Source organism: Camelus bactrianus, chromosome 13, assembly GCF_048773025.1.
Source record: "Camelus bactrianus isolate YW-2024 breed Bactrian camel chromosome 13, ASM4877302v1, whole genome shotgun sequence".
In the NCBI taxonomy this organism is placed as follows: domain Eukaryota; kingdom Metazoa; phylum Chordata; class Mammalia; order Artiodactyla; family Camelidae; genus Camelus; species Camelus bactrianus.
The window spans coordinates 66,624,418-66,644,779 of NC_133551.1; the positions used below are offsets into that span (position 1 = coordinate 66,624,418).

General features: G+C 45.1%; 1 protein-coding gene across 9 annotated transcripts in view; it reads left to right on the top strand.

The window, feature by feature from the left end:
- UBR4 (ubiquitin protein ligase E3 component n-recognin 4) overlaps positions 1 to 20,362 on the top strand; it is a 122,447-nt gene that overhangs the window by 37,929 nt on the left and 64,156 nt on the right. For 5 of the 9 annotated variants that reach the window (XM_074377283.1, XM_074377285.1, XM_074377290.1 and 2 more), the window contains exons 32-56: positions 213 to 411; positions 787 to 975; positions 1,409 to 1,472; positions 2,973 to 3,164; positions 3,702 to 3,772; positions 3,863 to 4,010; positions 4,438 to 4,665; positions 5,309 to 5,479; positions 6,979 to 7,161; positions 8,032 to 8,190; positions 8,537 to 8,689; positions 9,163 to 9,390; positions 9,690 to 9,847; positions 10,793 to 10,964; positions 11,211 to 11,412; positions 12,432 to 12,595; positions 13,030 to 13,246; positions 14,097 to 14,313; positions 15,058 to 15,090; positions 16,249 to 16,312; positions 16,740 to 16,874; positions 17,876 to 18,050; positions 18,751 to 18,834; positions 18,925 to 19,065; positions 19,929 to 20,050. In XM_074377283.1, coding sequence (XP_074233384.1) covers positions 213 to 411; positions 787 to 975; positions 1,409 to 1,472; positions 2,973 to 3,164; positions 3,702 to 3,772; positions 3,863 to 4,010; positions 4,438 to 4,665; positions 5,309 to 5,479; positions 6,979 to 7,161; positions 8,032 to 8,190; positions 8,537 to 8,689; positions 9,163 to 9,390; positions 9,690 to 9,847; positions 10,793 to 10,964; positions 11,211 to 11,412; positions 12,432 to 12,595; positions 13,030 to 13,246; positions 14,097 to 14,313; positions 15,058 to 15,090; positions 16,249 to 16,312; positions 16,740 to 16,874; positions 17,876 to 18,050; positions 18,751 to 18,834; positions 18,925 to 19,065; positions 19,929 to 20,050 — 3,869 coding nt within the window. The remainder of the gene's footprint in view (positions 1 to 212; positions 412 to 786; positions 976 to 1,408; positions 1,473 to 2,972; positions 3,165 to 3,701; positions 3,773 to 3,862; positions 4,011 to 4,437; positions 4,666 to 5,308; positions 5,480 to 6,978; positions 7,162 to 8,031; positions 8,191 to 8,536; positions 8,690 to 9,162; positions 9,391 to 9,689; positions 9,848 to 10,792; positions 10,965 to 11,210; positions 11,413 to 12,431; positions 12,596 to 13,029; positions 13,247 to 14,096; positions 14,314 to 15,057; positions 15,091 to 16,248; positions 16,313 to 16,739; positions 16,875 to 17,875; positions 18,051 to 18,750; positions 18,835 to 18,924; positions 19,066 to 19,928; positions 20,051 to 20,362) is intronic. The other 4 variants (XM_074377288.1, XM_074377289.1, XM_074377287.1 and 1 more) reach the window with 4 other exon arrangements.

Here is a 20,362-nt window from a genome sequence, read left to right on the forward strand (position 1 = left end):
TTGATGTCCGGCTAATAACTGTGCCTATCTTCTGCCCGAGTATAACCACAGCATGAAAATGCTAACAAGTGGAGAGAATTCCTCAGAGAAAGTTTGGAAGGAAGTCGAAAACTTGCTTGAAGCCTTCCCCCCTTTCCTAGCTCACAATTTGCGCCTTCCTTTTCCCCCCGCTGCCCTCCTCCGCTGACGATCGCCTCTTGGTCTGTCCCTAGCTGAGAAGAGCCCTAACCCGAGCCTTCTGCATCTCTGTGGCTCTCTGGCTCAGCTGGCTTGTGTGGAGCCTGTGCGTCTCCAGGCCTGGCTCACCCGCATGACTGCATCGCCCCCCAAAGATTCTGACCAGCTAGACGTGATCCAGGAGAACAGGCAGCTGCTGCAGTTACTGACTACGTACATTGTCCGGGAAAACAGGTAGAGCAACTGCCTTTATTTCATGTGTTCTAACAACCTCAGAAATAAGGACAGAGCATTTGCAGCCATCTTTCCTTCAGGCATCAGCTGTTAACATTTTCAGTGATTCCATAGCTCCTTCTTGATAGACTCAAGGAATCTAGTCGATCTCCTTGATTTTTCCCCAGGAAAAACTTTTGTAGTGACTTGGCCTGTCAGTTGTAACATGGGTGAATGCTTTGTGCTCTGGTAGCCGAAGTCCACAACTGGGCTTAGTATGTATAGCCATGCGTTTAATGTTTAATTTTAAACTTCTCATAATTAGTCTTAAAATTTAGAAGTATACAGTCAGATTCCTGCTGATTACTTACCAATTTGCTGTTTCTTCTCTACCAGCCAAGTTGGGGAAGGTGTGTGCGCTGTGCTTTTGGGTACCCTGATCCCCATGGCAACAGAGATGCTGGCCAACGGTGATGGGACTGGTTTCCCTGAACTCATGGTTGTGATGGCTACCCTGGCCAGCGCAGGTCAAGGTGCTGGCCATCTTCAGCTTCATAATGCTGCTGTGGACTGGCTGAGTAGATGGTAAGATGATGAAATTGGAGGAATCCATCTGTAGGTTGGTTCATTTTAACACTGCTCTTAGAAAAAAGAGGGATGATTAATTGTAGGCTATTTCCTTTGTAGTTCAAAGTGAGTATAAAAGGAACCTGAATCTCTGCCTTTTTATTGGGGATCGAGGGAGTAGCCAATACCTGTTCACTTTAGACTTAATCTTCATTATTTTATTAGTAGGGTTTCCTGTTCACTATTCCTAGGAGAAGTCTTAGGGAAAGTGTATCAACTAGTGTCACTGATAGGAACAGAGGCCCCCAAACCTCCGATTACTTATTTCCAAGAATGCCTTTGGTTCACAGGGGCTACAAATTGATGTAAGATATTTGAAGAAATTCCTTTCTTTGGTTCCTTAGATGATTTGTGTCCTCTACCCCCTCCTTTTTTTTTTCCTTTGGGACAGCAAGAAATACCTGTCACAGAAGAATGTGGTTGAAAAGCTGAATGCCAATGTAATGCATGGAAAGGTAAGAAAAGTGAGGAGTGACAGCAGTCAGGGAGTGATGATTTTTTTCTTCGTGGCCAGGTGGAATTCTCTTTCCTGTTGGTTTCTGTCCCTGGGAAGCCTACAGAGGATGAGGCCTATAATCTCAGAGACCTAGAAGTGTAATTGCTAACTGCATGCCCTTGGGCCTCTTCTCTGTGGCAAGAAGTGATAGGAAGGAAATATTCTGGTAAACAAGCATCCAACAGAATCCTTCTTAAAACAATGAATTACTGCTATTTTTGGATATTGGTATACTCTGGAAAATTGTCCCCTGCTCCTGCGTTGGAACTGCTCTGAGTGTTATTATTGAGGTTACAGTCTACCTCCTCAGCTCTAGTCCAGATGCTAGAATTGTTACTTTACCTAAAGGTTCCGTCAGTGTGCTGAGAAAAAGAGTTAACAGTGGCAGAACTCTTGCATTCAGGCCTTTTCTCCCCTGACCCAACTCATGAACCTGACCTAGTGGCTAAGAGCAGGTAATAACTGGCCTCTGACTCCCCACAACTCCATTCATCTCTCCCTCCCTTCTTGCTAATCTTTATCCTTTGCACGCTGAGCTGTCAAGAGTGCATAGTGAAGGAACTTAGAAGTCTGAGGCTTTGATGCCAGACTTTTGAGTTTTTTTAGGAAAGCACAAACTATCTGCAATGATTTGCTGGAAAAATTTCCCCTTGCTCTCTGAAACTGTTCCTGCTCAACTGTGTTAGTTAAAAAAACTCAGTAATTTAAATGTCTTTCACTAATGGTTTAAAAAAAAAACTATTGGCAGGGAAAAAAAAGCCAATGAGAGCTTGTTCATACTTTTAATATAGTCTTTTTTCCTTGCTTATTGAGGTATAATTGACACAGAACATTAGTTTCAGGTGTACAACATAAAGATTTGATATTTGTATATACTGCAGAATGACTACAGTAAGTCTAGTTAATACCGTCACCGTACCGTTAAAACTGTTTTTTCTTGTGATGAGGACTTTCAAGACTTGCTCTCTTAGCAACTCTCAAATATACAGTACAATATTATTAACTATAGTCAGCATGTTTGACATTACATCCCCATGACTTACTTATTTTATAACTGGAAATTTATACCTTTTGATCCCTTTACCCATTTTGCCCACTCCCCGCCCCCTGCCTCTGGCATCACCAGTTCTGTTTTCTCTATCAGTGTAGTTTTTTCTTGAATGATTTTTGTCTCCATTTTAACTTTACTGTCCTGATTTCAGTAGTAGATTTTTAAAGAGTTATCTTTGTGCTTAAGGAGAAATGAATCACATTAGATCAGTACAGTGTATCGACCAACTGCATGTATCTTAATGCTGAGAGCTGAGGAGGTAGATAATGAAAGCATGCTGTTTTTCTTCTCTGCTTTTATACCATTGCTTGATCTTAAACTTTATTGGAAAAAGCTTGAGAAAACACAGCTTCCGTAATAATCAAATATGGAAAACTGAAGTTTCCTTGGTGTGGTCTTCTCTTGTAGCATGTGGTAGTCCTCGAGTGCACATGCCATATTATGTCTTACTTGGCTGATGTCACCAATGCCCTGAGCCAGAGTAATGGTCAAGGCCCAAGTCACCTCTCGGTGGACGGGGAAGAGCGGGCCATCGAGGTGGACTCAGACTGGGTGGAGGAGTTGGCAGTGGAAGAGGAAGACTCCCAGGCGGAGGATTCAGTAAGTAAAGTAACCTCCAAGGTCATGGCTGACTGGCACTTGGAGAGCTCATGCTCACAAGCCTTTGGTCCTGTTTTCTAGCCCCTGTGAGCTCCCGAGCTTTTCCAGTCCTTGTTGCTTACTAACAGCTTGCATGACTGATGCCAGGCTGATTTTCCAGGCCTGCCGAGCAAGCTGCATGGATCTCATCTCTTAGGGGAAGGACCCTTTAGTAAGCACAGCCCTTCTTCCATGTAGAGTCACTTGTCCTGCAATTCGTCCGTTTTTACATCCAGAGTGGAGTGTCAGAGACGAGTTCTTCATGGGCATGGTGTAGATCTTGTAGAGAAAACTCAAGATTTATTTTTTTCTTGGCCACAAAACCTTAAAGTCTCACCTGAAATTGCAGCACATTTATAGCCTGCACGCTATTTTCAATTGGAGTAGGTTTCTGCTGGTCATTTATGAGTCAGTGATTTTCTTTCCGTAGTGTGTTTTTTTGTGGGTGCCTGTGTGGAAAGATATATTTCTGATTTAAAAGGTTTATTATCTTTGAAGGATGAAGATTCTCTTTGCAATAAGCTCTGCACTTTTACCATCACTCAGAAAGAATTCATGAACCAGCACTGGTAAGAGTAGTTTTTCATTTTAGGAGATGGTGTGCTGGGCCTTGATTGTTGGGACTTCTGGGCTCATTGTCTGGTTCTTACTCTTCCTAGGTACCACTGTCACACCTGCAAAATGGTTGATGGGGTGGGTGTGTGCACAGTATGTGCCAAGGTGTGCCACAAAGATCACGAGATTTCCTATGCCAAGTATGGGTCCTTCTTTTGTGACTGTGGAGCCAAGGAAGACGGCAGCTGTTTGGTGAGACATTGCAACATTCTCTCGGCTATAAAGGATTACTTGTTAGTGACACAGGAATGCTTAAGCCAGACTGAGGAATTCTCATGTCACCTTCATGGTGGCCTGGGTCCAGGAGTACATTTTGGTTCTATCACTGATCAGCTGTACAATCATGGCTTAAGCACTTTACTTAGAATATTAGAACTTGTAGCTTCCTTAGAGATCTTGCAGTTTTTTCTAAGACTCCCCAGAATTTCAGATGTTACAATTAAGACCTATTGCTGTGCGTGGGTGAAATATGAGATATTAGGTAAATACCATGAAGATCAGCATTCAGGCTTTTGGATATCCTTTAAGTGGTTAGCCAATTTCTCCTCCAGGATGCTAGGCAGTATTTCATCTGTTCTTGTGGCAAGAACTTCGAGCCTCTGACATTTTCTGTCCCTAGGCTCTGGTGAAGCGAACTCCCAGCAGTGGCATGAGCTCCACCATGAAGGAGTCGGCATTTCAGAGTGAACCCAGGGTCTCAGAGAGTCTCGTGCGCCACACCAGCGCCTCCCCGGCTGACAAGGCCAAAGTCACCATCAGCGACGGGAAGGTTGCCGATGAAGAGAAGCCCAAGAAGAGCAGCCTGTGCCGCACAGTAGAGGGCTGCCGGGAGGAGCTGCAGAACCAGGTGGGCTCTGGGGACGCCCAGCCCAGCAGGCAGGTGCAGAACCTGGCTGGTTGGTTCACAGGCAGACGGTGCACAAGGCTCTCCTTGCAACTCTGCTAGTGGGACGTGGGGTTGTTTTCTTGTCTCTCTGTGTGCTGATTGCCGCAGTGTGAATATGAATACTGTGTGTTGTCAGTCACTACCTATTTTGGGGAGTTTGTGGGAGAGTAAATTTTAGTTGTGTGGTACTCTAGGGCACCCTTTCTTAGTTCCTCATCTGAAGCACAAAATACAGAAAATGACTTGAGTGATTATTTTCTCAGTTTTCCCAAGAATGGCACATACCTGGAAGCATTCTAGATGAACTGGAGTGAAGTTAGCTAATGGCACGTGGTGGGAGTGTCTGAGCGGTAGGATAGCTGCTAGCTCCATGGGGGCCCTGGTTTAGAAAGGTTGCTCTAGAGATGGTGGCACAGGAGAATGCTGACTGGAATCCAGTCCAGTGTTATGGGGAGAGTGAGGTGAGGGCTGCAATATGCAATTGAGGTGAGGAAAGTGGATTTTAGATTCTGAAGGTAGTTACTGGCAAGATTATGATGATGAGTATGACCCAGTATTTTCTTGTCTTTTTTTTTTTTCACTTGTGTATTTGGATTTTTCTCAGGCCAATTTCTCCTTCGCTCCTCTCGTGTTAGACATGCTCAATTTCCTCATGGATGCCATTCAGACCAACTTTCAGCAGGCTTCAGCTGTGGGGAGCAGCAGCCGGGCTCAGCAAGCCCTCCGTGAGCTGCATACAGTGGATAAGGTGGTTGAGATGACAGACCAGCTGATGGTGAGTGGGTCAGGGCCATGGAGTTAGGTGGGGATAGGAACCAGCGAATTTACTGAGATGCCGAAGTATGCTGAGGAATAGCCTTAGAACATTAACCCTTGGCCGTCCAGAACTAAGAACTTAAGATGCCATGACGTCCTGTATGAAAACCAGCATATGAGGTGTGTCTTCGAGAGAAGGGAATCGCAGAGGTCATTTCGACCAAGCCAGCGAGTAGGCCTCCCTTTCAGTTCATGTAAATATGCGAACCCCCTGGTTGTGAGCAACAACATTTGGGAGCAGTTATAATAGTTAGAAATTCCTCCTGTGTATAAAATAGAAAACTTCCTTATTATATCTTCTCTGAGGTTCATCTTGCTTGCAAAAATAATGCTTGCCCTTTCTGGCTTTTAGCCCTTTAGGTAGTTTTCCTTTAGTTCTTCCTATGGCATGGGTTGTAAGTTGTAAGCCGTTGTTCACTTTAACACCTGCTGCTCAGCACTTAGTACAGGACTCCAGTGTACTCTGCCTGGCCCCTTTAGCAGACAGTAAAGTGCCAGCACTTGCTGAAGGGAAGTGTAAGAATGAATGAGGTGCGTGAATAGATCTCACAAGGTGACGGCTTTAAAGATGAAGCTAAAAAAATATTGGAATGTTGTTGATGATACATAAAGTTGCTAACTTTAAATTTTCCCAGGTTAGATCAGTGGGGAAAAAAACCCCACTATCATCACTATCATTTTATTTTTAAAAAGGGCATTTTAACATTTTTTAAAAGTCAGTCCTTTGTATTAATTAAATTTAGTTTTATAGAACCATTCGCTCCATTGTTCTTGGATTGACAATAACTCGATGCATTTACCTAACTGTCCATTGATTAGTGATTGGAATCCATTGCTTTTTCTTTTTTCAAACTGAAGTACAGTCAGTTACAATGTGTCAATTTCTGGTGTGCAGCACAGTGTCCCAGTCATGCATATACATATGTATGTTTGTTTTCATATTTTTTTCATTAAAGGTTATACAAGATATTGAACATAGTTCCCTGTGCTATACAGAAGAACCTTTATTTAAAAACCAGTTTTTATATATAGTGGCCAACACTTGTAAATCTCAAACTCCCAAATTTATCCCTTCCCAGCCCCTTCTCTTGGTAACCATACGATTGTTTACTAAGTCTGCAAGTCTGTTTTTGTTTTGTAGATGAGTTAATAGTTTCCTTGTTTTTTTTTTATTATTAATTTAAAAATTTGTTTTTAGATTCTGCATATGAGTGATATCATATGGTATTTTTCTCTCTCTTTCTGACCTGGCTTACTTCACTTAGAATGATGATCTCAAGATCCATCCATGTTGCAGCAAATGGCATTATTTTATTCTTTTTTATGGCAGAGTGGAATCCATTGCTTTTGAATGACAAAATTGTGCAGTATTTCAGTCACATGAATAGTGTGTGTATGAGTCCACTTGATCTTTTTTGCCGTATTACTGCCTATTCTCTCCGCTTCCCTCTTTGCCAGGTTCCCACCTTAGGCTCCCAGGAAGGTGCCTTTGAGAATGTTCGGATGAATTACAGCGGAGACCAGGGCCAGACTATTCGACAGCTAATCAGCGCCCACGTGCTCAGGAGGGTGGCTATGTGTGTGCTCTCCTCCCCTCATGGGCGCCGCCAGCATTTGGCTGTCAGCCATGAGAAAGGAAAGGTGGGTCCTTCAGTTCCTTCCCGCTCAGTTGAGGTCGTGTTTATTTTAGGTGCTGAGCAAAGCAGATAGTTGATTACATTCAGATTGGCCTGTTGGGTTCCAGGAAAAATTTAGGGACAGATTATACAAGCTTTTCTACTGGAACCCTGAGCTACTTTATGAGACTTAGAACCAGTATGACTAGAAAACAAAGACTGGTTTCTAATTAGTACATTCCCACTCTGTCCTTTGAGCCTCTAGGCTAAGGTGACAACAGGCACTTACCTAGGACAGTGTGGTTCTCAGTCCTCCTGAGTCTGGTCACTCTGGAGGACACAGACTGGAAGGGAAACATCTTCACAGGAAGACTCCGTGGGTCTTGTTCAGTTCTCCCCTGCCCTCCCAGCCCTCCAGGGTCACAGGGCAGTGTATGGGGTTCTGTAGAACCGCTAGAAGTCAGAAGAGAGTATCTTAACTCACCCTTTTCTGTGTTCTGGCTTCTTCATCACCAAGAAAGTTGTTTTAACCTTAAGTGAAAAACAAATGAGAGGTGGAAGTAGCTCTAAAATACTTTAAAAAACCTTTTCATAGAAAATGAGAAAGGACAGTAGCGTATGAGAATTGTTTAAACATTTTATGAACTGATTATACGAAGAGAAGTTAGTTTCATTACTTACTTCTTTTGTCGTCTCTGGAAGGAAGAAATGAAAGGCATTCCATGGCTTTTAGCCTGGAAGTACAGAGGCTGATACTGGCCTTGGATTTTCCTAAGAGACTTACCCACAGAAAAAGCCCGTGAATCAGTATCTCTAACGAAGGAGCTTTTGTTAATGCTCTGTGTTCTCTGAGAGGACTAGGGTTAAGAGTAAGCTGATAATTATTCCTTTTCAGATCACTGTTCTGCAGCTCTCGGCACTCCTGAAACAAGCAGATTCTAGCAAAAGAAAGTTGACTCTGACCCGCCTGGCTTCTGCCCCGGTCCCCTTCACTGTACTGAGCCTCACTGGGAATCCATGCAAGGAGGACTACCTTGCTGTTTGTGGGCTGAAGGTAACGATCCAGGTCCAGGTTTGGTTACCTTGAGCTGTAGACCCCCGTCACCTTCTCTCCCCTGTTCTCAGCATCCTTTTCTCTTGCTCATTGTTGAGATTAGAACTTAGAAGCCATTGGGAATGCAAAAGAAATCTTTCTCTGGATTTCTTTCAGATCTTCCAGATTCCTCTGGTATCGGTTATAATCTCTGTGTTCTTGAAACCTGAATATGTTACTAGACAGCCTGCATACTATCTGAAGGCAGGGAATATTAGGGAAAGAAGGGAAACATTAGAACTCTGAAATGAATTAGCCTACTTTCCAGATCACCTTTTAACCATTCTCTTCCTTAAACCGTGTCCAGGACTGCCACGTGCTGACCTTCAGTAGCTCAGGCTCTGTTTCGGATCACTTGGTTTTGCACCCCCAGTTGGCAACAGGGAACTTCATCATCAAAGCAGTGTGGTTACCTGGTTCACAGACCGAGTTAGCGATTGTCACTGCAGACTTTGTCAAGGTACAGTTAGAGTTCTCTGAGGATGTGGTCCCCGGAATGGTTTTGCTTTTAAATCCAGAATGTCTGATCTCCATTGTGTGCTAACTTTCTTTAGAAGTTATGAGTGAGAAATCCTGACATTTTGTTGCCTTTTGTTATGTTGCTGAGCAGGCGCTTTCCGTGTGTAAATAATACAATAATATGAAATTGATTCTGGCTCAACCCCTGCTGTATCAAGTGCACAGCTGTTACTGCACAGCTGGTACTGGACTTGTTTTAAATTTGTTGATGTATGTCTCTCCCCTGTTCATTCCTTAAGGGAGAGCAGAGAGATGCTTTACGTATGCTCAGTGCCTAGCACTTACAGGTGCTTCCTGAGTGGAGAATGAGTGCTCATTCCTCACCGATTGCAGCTCTTTGGGTTCACCGGGATAATCTGGGCATGGGGCTGAAATAGATCTCCATGCTTAATCTTTCTTCTTTCCATCCTGCAGATTTATGACCTGTCTGTTGATGCCTTGAGTCCAACCTTCTACTTTCTCCTGCCTAGCTCAAAGATAAGAGATGTTACCTTCCTCTTCAATGAAGAGGGAAAGAACATCATTGTTATAATGTCTTCGGCTGGGTACATCTATACTCAGCTCATGGAAGAGGCCAGCAGTGCCCAGCAGGGACCCTTCTATGTCACTAATGTGCTGGAAATCAACCACGAGGACCTGAAGGTTAGAGCAGATGGTGCTGCTTCCTCTGAGTCCAGGTTTAATTAGCTTAGCGAATCTTCTCTCTCTCTCTTTTTTCTTTCTTCTAACTTTTTACTTAATAGCAAAAACTCTAAGCCTTTAGGACTAAACTTGAAGTTCCTTTATTCTCACTGTATTTTTAAGATTTATCACAGGGATCTTATTCTTAAGAGAATAAGAGCCCATAATCGTGGTTTAAAGTGAATGAGCAGCAGAAGCGCAAGGCAGTGCCCAAGGCAACATGAGAAGTTAATGCCGATGTTGTGTCTTTGTCGTGACAGGACAGCAACAGCCAGGTGGCGGGTGGTGGTGTGTCCGTCTACTACTCCCACGTGTTGCAGATGCTCTTCTTCAGCTACTGTCAAGGCAGATCGTTTGCAGCCACCATCAGTAGGACAACTCTGGAGGTGTTGCAGCTCTTCCCCATCAACATCAAAAGGTGGGAATGAGCACTTGATGTTGAACTTCCACAGTGCTCATGTTCAACGGGCAAGCTTCACCTCCTCCCAAGGACTCACCCTTCCCTGCTTGGTGTCTTTAAATCAAGCAGCGTCCAGTGTTGGCAGGTTGGGCAGTCTGCATGGTTTCTCCCCCACCATGGAGACCCCAAGCTGTAAGAGGTAGTTTGGAGGGTCACTGTCACTCAGAAAGAAAAGCTGTAGTCAGGGTAGCAAACATGATTTTAATTTGATTACTGAGATTTGAGAAATGAATGTAATTTTCTCCTAGACACTCACCCTGCTGCCAAGGTCCCCTTTAAGTTTCCCTCCTGGGGGATTTATCAGTAAATAGAACATGGTGTCAGTGGAGGGGGCGTGGTTGGAGTTTGGGGAGGTGGAAGCTGCCATTAGGTCTCTAGATGATGGAGGTGTGTGAGGTAGTGTGTGTTTTATTTAAAGAGGAGGCAGAAAAGGTTTAGGGTCTCTTCCCCTCTTTCTTACCTGCCATTGGAAAAGCCATTATAATACTTTCTCTCTGCCTCTATTTTGTGAGTTACCTGGTTTGGAATGAGATAAAATGGATACCATTCATATATAACTTGATGTGCTTAGGGATTCTTTAATAGGACAGTGGGTCATCAGCCTTTGGCAACTCCGTGACCCTATACAGATGACAGCCTCTATGCACTTAGGGCCACCTGTTCCCCACATGGTGCAAGTCAGTGGTGGAGATCCTAAACCAGGGCTCCTGCTGGGGGCACACACTGGGGTGTATGAGAATATATACGTGGCTCAAAATGAAACTGAGACTTGTGGATAATTGAGTCTCTCGGTAGGTACATTGTTCTGAGAGTACAGTAGTTACTGAGGATGGCCGTTAGATTAAGAAAAGAACTATTAGGTGGTGATTGACACAAAACTGGGGCCACTCTTGTTGCCTGCAGTTCCAATGGCGGCAGTAAGACGTCTCCTGCCCTTTGCCAGTGGTCTGAGGTGATGAACCACCCTGGCCTGGTGTGTTGTGTCCAGCAGACTACAGGCGTGCCGCTGGTGGTTATGGTGAAACCGGACACTTTTCTCATCCAGGAGATTAAGACTCTTCCTGCTAAGGCGAAGGTCAGTGCCATATTCTCCCATCACTTGAAATGACTGAACCTGCTTTGTTTTATGTTTGTATGTCATGTCACTTTACCAGCTCTTTCATTGGAGGCCTATAGAGGAATTTTCTTCTCGATGCCTTTTCTTTGCCACCTTTCGGCACCCCCTCAATTGACCGTGAAACCAGGTTGCTTCTCTGCCTCTTCCTGTAGGTTCTGATCTATGTTGTGGGAACTAGCACTCTTCTTTGTCCTCTCCTCTCAGATCCAGGACATGGTCGCCATCAGGCACACGGCCTGCAACGAACAGCAGCGGACGACGATGATCTTGCTGTGCGAGGACGGCAGCCTGCGCATTTACATGGCCAACGTGGAGAACACCTCCTACTGGCTGCAGCCGGCCCTGCAGCCCAGCAGCGTCATCAGCATAATGAAGCCTGTTCGAAAGCGCAAAACGGCTACCATCAGTAAGGCCCCTCCTCCGCAGACTGGTAGGGGAAGGGGAACAGAAGGCTTCTTGACGGTGACTCAGCCTAGGCTGCAGTAGATATTCATGAAGAAACGTTTTGTAAAGGTAGAGATACATGCTAGCTAGTTTCTCAGAAGCAGAGTCAGCTTCCTGAGGCCACCAATGTTCTGTGTGACTTGTAGAGACACGTTGTACAAATGGCGAGCACCTGTTGGCTCTCCACTTTAGGTCAGTGGTTCCTAGGTGCCCAGGAATGGATTCTCTCTTCGACCTGGTTTGAGATATTTTTTCCTAGGTTTAGGGAAAATGGCTTGCCTGATGTGAAGTGTAGGATGGAGATTACTGAGGAGTAGATGCTATCGGTTGGTTAACTTCTCAGTAGTGAAGAACCCATCATGGTGTCTGAGCTGGGAGTCTTGCTCCTGGCTCTTTAGGGTGTAAAAGCTTGAATTTAGGAGTAAGTGACTGGCTAAGCAAAGACCACTTCAGGGGTCATCACATTACCTGAAACTTGTTCTAGAGTCTACGTCTGAGAAAATTGTACAGCTCAGCCTCCTCAGTTTTGTTTTGTTTTGGGGGGAAGGTAATTAGGTTTATTTACTTATTTAATGGAGATGCTGGGGATTGAACCCAGGACCTTATGCTTGCTGAGCACTGCACTCTGTCATTGAGCTATGCCCTCCCTCCTCATCTTCCTTTAAAGAAGTAGTTTTTATTGTTTATTTTAAATAAACCAGCTATGATAGAGCCTATCATTATTAACTGTACCCAATACTGACACCGGATTTCTTTGCCCCGCTAGGTCGTGTTGTGGTTGGGGATGATGACTGTTGAACAGCTAACCGCATGTAGGCATCGTACTGATGCAAACACTATAATCGCGAGTTTGCTTAGAAAGGTCAGGGCGTGCGCATGTGAGCTCAGGCTGGGAGGGGTCTTCATCTGTGGAGTGGGCACAGAGGTGGTAGAGACCTCAGTGACCAATGCTCTCTGGCAATCTGGTGCTGTTCTTCACAGCAACCCGCACGTCTAGCCAGGTGACCTTCCCCATTGACTTCTTTGAACACAACCAGCAGCTGACAGATGTGGAGTTTGGTGGTAATGACCTCCTGCAAGTCTACAACGCACAGCAGATAAAGCACCGGCTGAATTCCACTGGCATGTATGTGGCCAACACCAAGGTGAGGACTGACTGCACTGGGCTACCTAGTCCCTGGGTAGAAGGACTCATGAACAGTATGGTTTGAGGACATACCTTCTCTTAGAAGGCAAGACTCATAGTCACTAACCCTTGATTCTAGTTTAATGGTCCCTAGAATAAATGAATATTCTCACTCCCATGCAGAAGGGCTCTTATTCCAATGTTACCAGCAGGGTTACTGTGGATAGGACAGTAGGAGGTGGTTAATGCTGGGGAGAAAGAAGCCTGCAGTTGAAGGGTCTACTCCCTGCCTCTGTTTTCCCATCCTGGGAAGAAAGGAAGTCATTGCTGGAGAGTTAAAAGGTTAAGGGTCCTGTGTAGGATCGCACGTCATGTCACTGTCATAGAAAGGATTGAAAGTTTGTCCTTAAGAATTTGTATTCATTTTCTGACGTATGTTTCTCCTCCCTCCAGCCTGGTGGCTTCACCATTGAGATTAGTAACAACAACAGTACTATGGTGATGACAGGCATGCGGATCCAGATTGGGACCCAGGCCATTGAACGGGCCCCATCGTACATTGAGATCTTCGGCAGAACTATGCAGCTTAACCTGAGTCGCTCACGCTGGTTTGACTTCCCCTTCACCAGAGAAGAAGCTCTGCAGGCTGACAAGAAGCTGAACCTCTTCAGTGAGTCCCCAGCCCCTGACACAGACCATATCCTTCTCATTAGACTGCTGACCCGGGGGCAGGGCAGGGGGCACTTCGCTGTGGCTCTCCAGTGTTCTGGGAGCCCTCTGCTGATCTCTCTGTGATCTCTGCCATCACGAAACTTGGAGCTTCATTTGCGATATAAAGGCAACAAGGTGACAGCAAAGGGATACTTGAGAATGGCGGGGAGTGAAGATAGGGTAAAACTCTGCTTCAGGGTTCACTTCTGTAGGGCGGGGTAGCCTTGCTGATGGAGCTGCCTGCAGGTTTGGGCAGAGGCAGCAAGATTAGCACGTGAAATCGCAAGGCTTTCTTAAGGCACAGATGAGGGTCTCACAGGGCACACATCGCCGAGAGATGTTAGCAGTGCCTTTAAACCTTCAGAGTCCAAAGCCCTGAGCCTTTCATAAGGCTGGCAACTTTCCTTACCCTTTACTGGCCACCTGTTGGATACTTTTTCTCCCAGAATGGTTGAAACAGCTGCTGTTAGTATGAATGATGATGGTCTGTACTTTGAACAAAGGGAGTGGTTAGAGATCCCGGGGTGGGGGGAGCTGCAGTACCCTGGTAGCACCAGAGGATCCCTACAGTGGCATCTGCGGACTCTTCTTCTGAGCAGGAGACTTCATAACCTTTTGGTTTCTGCATGTATTCAGCACCTATACACAGTTATATTGCTGCTGAAGCCTCAGGAGACCAGGTTCTTCTGTGCCTGTAAAGTCAGTGTGACTTGGTACTTTGTCTAGGCTAGTGTGGTCTTTGCTTTGGAGGCGGTGGTGTTAGCCCTTCAGGGAATGTGCATCCTGAAGTCTTCTCTTGCTTACTGCAGTTGGGGCCTCGGTGGATCCAGCAGGTGTCACTATGATTGATGCTGTAAAAATTTATGGCAAGACTAAGGAGCAGTTTGGCTGGCCCGATGAGCCCCCGGAAGAATTCCCTTCTGCCTCCGTCAGCAACATCTGTCCTTCAAACCTGAACCAGAGCAATGGCACTGGAGACGGTGACTCAGCTGCCCCTGCCACCACGAGTGGAACTGTCCTGGAGAGGTACTGGCACCGGTGGGGCTGGCTTCAGTTCTCGTCATTTCCCACTCTCCCTGCGGAACCAATGTCTTGAGAAAGTGAACCTCTCATAAGTGTCTCATAGGTTTAGCCTATGATTTTCAAGTTTTCATACAACCCGCCAACACTCACTGTCTCCTTAATGCGCAGACAGAGCCTGGAGGCTTGCTCAGAGCTGTCTGACTGCCTAGTCTTTCCCTGGGGGCTTCCGTCCCTTCCCTTCTCTTAATGCTCAGGTACCCTTTGGAGTAGCCAGAGGCTGCTGACCAGAAGATGCTTAAGCCAGTGTTATAGGTTAGGATCCAGTCTTGCTGAAATTATAGGGGGAAAATCTTCCCTTCGTCCTGATTCCATCATCTTCTCATCTTTCTCTGTAACAGCTACCTAACGTGGTAATAACACTGCTGGCACAGAGTTCAGAGCCTCCTGAGGCTCCCCCCAGTGGCCTTCTTAAGCATTGCGCTTGGCTTCTTTGTGCAAGGGAGCTGCTGGTTTGCCATGGTAGATGCAGTAACTCATGATGTAAGATGTTCAGTTCTTACATTGTAAGTTGTAAGAATAGCCTGGCTTGGAATCACTGTCTCCCACCAGCAGCTTCCCCTCTTCCCTTTTCTCTCTTTCTTTTTCTTCCCCTACCCTATTCTTATGTTGTTTGCTTAAGATGTGTTTCCAGGTTTCTCTGAGCTTCACATTTTTTTCCTTTTTTTTTTCCTTTGCTTCTCCCCCAAGTTCTGAAACTGAGTCCCTAACCAAGCTGGACCGGTTAGTATGCCCTCTTTCTTTTCTCTGCACGAGCGAGTGTGTGTCAGGGAGCCGTGTAACCGATGGCGTGGCTTTGCGTTGATTCTGCGTCTGTGGAAATGTCCTCTGCTTCTTTCTGTTCTGGTCATTGCATGGCTGCAGAGCTGTCCCGTGTCAAAGTGGAGAATGTGAAGGGTTCTACGTGCGCGCTTGGTGTTGGCCGCTTCAGACTTTGGCTTCCTCTTCCTTACCCCGTCCCTCTTTGCTCCCTCCGTACTGTGGATGAGAAACGGGGGTGGGGGTGCCAGGACAATGGAGAAGTTCTACTGTCTGAAAAGCTACCTGAGAGCTTGTTCTGTCTGCCTTGGTTTTAGACCCCAGGTCCCCCTTCCCCAGCTCTTCAGTGCCTTCCTCTGCCCCTTGACCTTTTTCTCTCCAGCTACCTTCTCCATGCTTTTCCCTTTCTGTTCAGAGCTTTAGCCCCCAGGGTGTTGGTCTTTTTTCTGTGCCGCATTAAACCCACAGGAGTGAGCCCTGGGGAGCATGTCACTTGATACCCTTCACCAGTTGGGTTTCCTATCCTTCCCTTAGAGAAAATTGCCCGGTTTTCTAAAGGTGCTTTATAGTACCTTTGAATGTTGCCAATTGGCATGCACCTGAAAATACAGTTTGTCCTCTTCCCCGTTCTTAGGGCCTCATAGGAAGTGCCTTTGTGCATTTTCTTGGAAGTGTAAGTAAAATCTAACCTTAGCTTCCCCAGTATAAGAAGATGGCTTTAACCTTTCCCTTTGTGTATCCCCTTTGCCTACTGATCTCTGGGCACCTGAGATTTGGGTCCCATTGCATCGAGACTGTTAAACCCGTCTCAGTGATCCCTGCCACAGGCAGCAGGAGGAAGCACGTTTATCCTCTTTGAGGAAGACAAGCCCTGTCTTTGAGTTATGGATTATGAACATGGCCTCAGGTTGATCTCCAAGCAGGAGCCAGTTTTCTTCTGGCCTGTAACACAAGGAAACGATATGCATGGTGCCTGTGGCAGGTCTTATTGTGCTTTGATTTTGTATTTGGCATTCATTAGCTGTCCTCAAGGTCCTCACGACTATAGCTTGTGCAGGGCTAAAGCACCAGGCGGAGAGAAGCGTTGTTGATGTACTCAAGCCAGCTTTTCTGTCTCCCTAGGCTGGTTGTGAGTTCTTTAGAAGCCCTGGAAAGCTGCTTTGCTGTTGGGCCAATCATCGAGAAGGCAAGTTTCTTTTTTAAAGCACATGGGTGCTTTCTAAAGAGGCAGGAAGTCAGTGCAGTCATCAGAGGCCCTAAAGCCTTGCAGCTAAAGAATGTTTATAACATAATGGTGATTTGCAAAGATGACACAGAGAAGTCTTCAGCTTCTGTCCTACTTTTTGGGGACCTACCATGAGAGTGCTTCGTAGAACAGGATGAGTGCTGATAAAAGAACACTGTTCTGGGAGTCATGAGCTTAGACTCAATTTCTGTAGCTATGTTTTGGGAGGATTGTAATTCTGAAATTCCTTGTTTTGCTCCTTGCAGTCCATGGAGCATCACCTAATCCTGGTGGCTGAGAAAGGAGGAAGAGGGAGGGCAGAGTATAGATAGTTCATTCTGCATGGATTTGGTGGGGTTAGTGACAACCCTGCTGTCTTCTGCATCAGGAGAGAAACAAGAATGCAGCTCAGGAGCTGGCCACTTTGCTGCTGTCCCTGCCAGCCCCTGCCAGTGTCCAGCAGCAGTCCAAGAGCCTTCTGGCCAGCCTGCACACCAGCCGCTCAGCCTATCACAGTCACAAGGTAATCAGGGATGCCTTCTATGGAAATGGAAGTTGTGATACTGGCAGGGAATCAAGTAAGTTGGCTTTTTGGATGTAAAGCAAGGACATAGCAAAGTATGATTGGGAAAGGATACCATAGAGATTAGACCCACACAGTCTTAAGTTTCTCCTGAGAAATGAATGAATATCACTCAAACTGAGAACAAGCCAATAGTGCACCATTGGTTTGCGTTCATTTTTTTTCTGTCACTTTAATAGGATCAGCAAGAGTTAAGGAAGGGAGGGGAGGGACATTTGAGTGTGGGTGGTTTCTCACTGGAAGAGGGATTAGGGAAGTCACTCAGGAGATCAGATCTGCTGGTGTCTTCACTCCTCCAGCTGTGGACCACCCTAAACAAGGTGGACTTGCTTCTGAGGTATTTGTTGAGTGGTTGTTGGAGAGACTGAGGAAATCTGGGGAGAGAGGGTCTTAGCTATAAAAGTAAGTAGCAACTGAAGGCAGTAAGTTAGACCAGTTTCTATAAATGGAAAATATGACAGACTGTTCAGATCCATGAGGAAGAAGCCACTAGCCCAGATGCGTTGGTTAACTTTTGTGCCTTCAACCCAGAGAGCTGAGAAATGTGAGTTTAACCTGCTGAACCTCTCAGAGAAAGGCAATTGTGGAAACATGTCTTTGGTGTGAACCTGCAAAGAAATGACTTCGGTAGGAAAGAGATCTGGGTTGTTGCAGTTCTGGAGAATTGGGTGGCTTCCAATTTTCCTATCATACTTTGATACTGATTTCATGGTTTTTGATTCTTTTCTTTTCTTTTTTTTTTAGTACCTTTAATGTTTTATGTATTAAGGAGTTTAACTGCACTGGGCTGCTTTGAAGTTTTGTTGCAGGTAGTCGGTGGTACTTAACCTGCTTCCCTGAGAGGAGGCAGCTGTCCTGATGACTTGCCAGTGCTCCTCTCCACTTTGCTTTAGTGCCCAGCCCTTGCTTTTGGTTCATCCTCTGTGATTCTTTTGTTGTAGGATCAGGCCTTGCTGAGCAAAGCTGTGCAGTGTCTCAACACATCCAGCAAAGAAGGCAAGGATTTGGACCCTGAGGTCTTCCAGAGGCTGGTGATCACAGCTCGCTCCATTGCCATCATGCGCCCTAACAACCTTGTCCATTTTACGGAGTCAAAGCTGCCCCAGATGGAAACAGGTGAACTTGGCCTATATGGCCGTGGTCCTGAAATCTGCTTAATGTACCTTCTTTACCCTCTCATCTTCTTCTTGTTCACACTGGCCTCGGACTGACTTCAGACTCTTAAGACAGGGATTTTACTCTCTTGTCTTTGTACCTTGTAGGGATTTTGACATTAGGATTGTACTATTCTATGTAAATACTCTTTCCATGCTTACCCCTTGGATTATTCTTGATTTTATTTAGTGCTCTGGACGTCAGCTATAATCTGTCTCTGAAATTACTACCTCTTAAAATCCTCAGGGTAAAGTTAAGCTTGCGTCCTGGTTGCTTTAAAGTAATAGGGTCATATTTTTTGCTTTCAAGCTGTTCTTTCGCCAATATTTTATTAATATGTGTAGTGGCCTTTTGCAGTGCTCGGTTCTGTTTTCTTCTCTCTCCTCATGTTGGCTGGGTACCAAACTGGCTTTCATCAAATAGAGTTTATTGATGCCTTTTACATTTCTCTTGTTTACATGCTCCCACGTGCTGTCATCATCCTGTTCCTCCTCTGGTACTATGATCCAGGAATCATTTCAGGAAATCCCAGATGTTCCCCTAGCTTTTAGAAGTTGAACTGTTGGACCTGAGATCTCTGAATCTGCTGTAAAGATCCTGAATGCTCCCCACTTCTACTTAATTCTAACATACAATGTTTTCTGTGATATTCCTTTCCCAGACTGTTTTTTTCCTAGATGTGCCTGCTGGAGTCTAGGGATAGTTGGCATATTGATTGGGGCCCCACTTGAAACTCCCTCCCCAGGCAAGCTTCCTTGACCTGAGTTAACCTTAAAACAAATTAAATTCCATCTTAGATTTACCATCGTTAATAATTTTTTTTTCTCCTGCTTAGAAGGAGCGGATGAGGGGAGAGAACCTCAGAAGCAGCTGGAAGGAGATTGCTGTAGTTTCATTACCCAGCTGGTGAACCACTTCTGGAAACTCCATGCATCCAAACCCAAGAATGCCTTCTTGGCACCTGCCTGCCTGCCAGGTATCATGTTAAAAGGGTGCTCGAATCTTGATAGATAGTGAGGCCTGATGTGAATTCTTTCTTTGATCAGATTGAACTCTTGATCTTAGCCCTCATCATCCATCTCTTCCAGAACGAACAGCTAGGAAATAGAAGTCTGTGAGATGGATGCATTGTTCTTGATACAGGAACTTAGCAGTGCAGCAGAGAAGTGGGATTTTGTTCTCTCTCTTCATGTTGGGTTGAATATTTCACATAAAGGCATGTGTATATATGTGCATGTGCTTACTGGTGTTTATAATTATTTTTAAAAGTCTTTGAAAGCTTGATTCAAAACCAGTTGAAAAGGCAGAAGTTAGGCATCATCTATGAGAATTATTTTATTTCTCAGCCAGTACTTCCTTTGGTATTTAACTTCTCATGCTATCCAAGGTTTAGGTGGAAGAGTAAGGATCTGAATAGCTATCTAGGAAAATAGAAGGACCCCTGGTGCTCGTTTGTGTTTGGAGGTTGCTGGGGCGGTAAACCCGAAAGGCACGTGGAGGCCGTCTTCATCATCACCTGCCGTCTGGGGATAGTAGGGAACATTTAGAATCTGCTCCCCTCTTCACACTTCTCTGTCCTGTCTTGTGATGTCCATGAAGAGTAGACACTTTTTTCTGTGATGCAGGATATTTGGAAAGGCTTTTGAGGACAGTTTGGGAGATTCAGGAGACTATTAACAAATCACAAATAATGCTGACGACCTATATCTGCATGTGTGTTTTTGTGTGTGCTTGTCATTTTTGTGTTAGCTTGGCCTTTATGTGGGCATAAGGATTTTTGTTTTTATCTTGGACTCTCAAGTAGTTAGTAGTTTTTCATCATATTTTTTTCCCCTTTAGGCCTAACTCATATTGAAGCTACCGTCAATGCTCTGGTGGACATTATCCATGGCTACTGCACCTGTGAGCTGGACTGTATTAATACAGCATCCAAGATCTACATGCAGATGCTGTTGTGTCCTGTACGTACCGTTACAACCCCATATAACCCTGGGAATGTCTGGAAAATTTTTTTTTGTACGTTTGCCAACTACTGAAATAAAACAGTTTTAAAGGACGGTAATGGGAATTAAGGATTGTGGATGTTAAAAAAAGCTTTAAGATCTTACTTATTTCATGGAAAAGAAAGGTTTGGAAAGGGATGTACTTGGTCTGTCTTGTTCAGGTCAGGAAATGGGGTTAACTGCTGGCCTTGGTCAGCAGGGTTGCAGGTGAGAGTAGTGACTGTAAGTGACTGTTCAAGAAAGGAAAGTGTTTTCTAGACAGTTTCATGA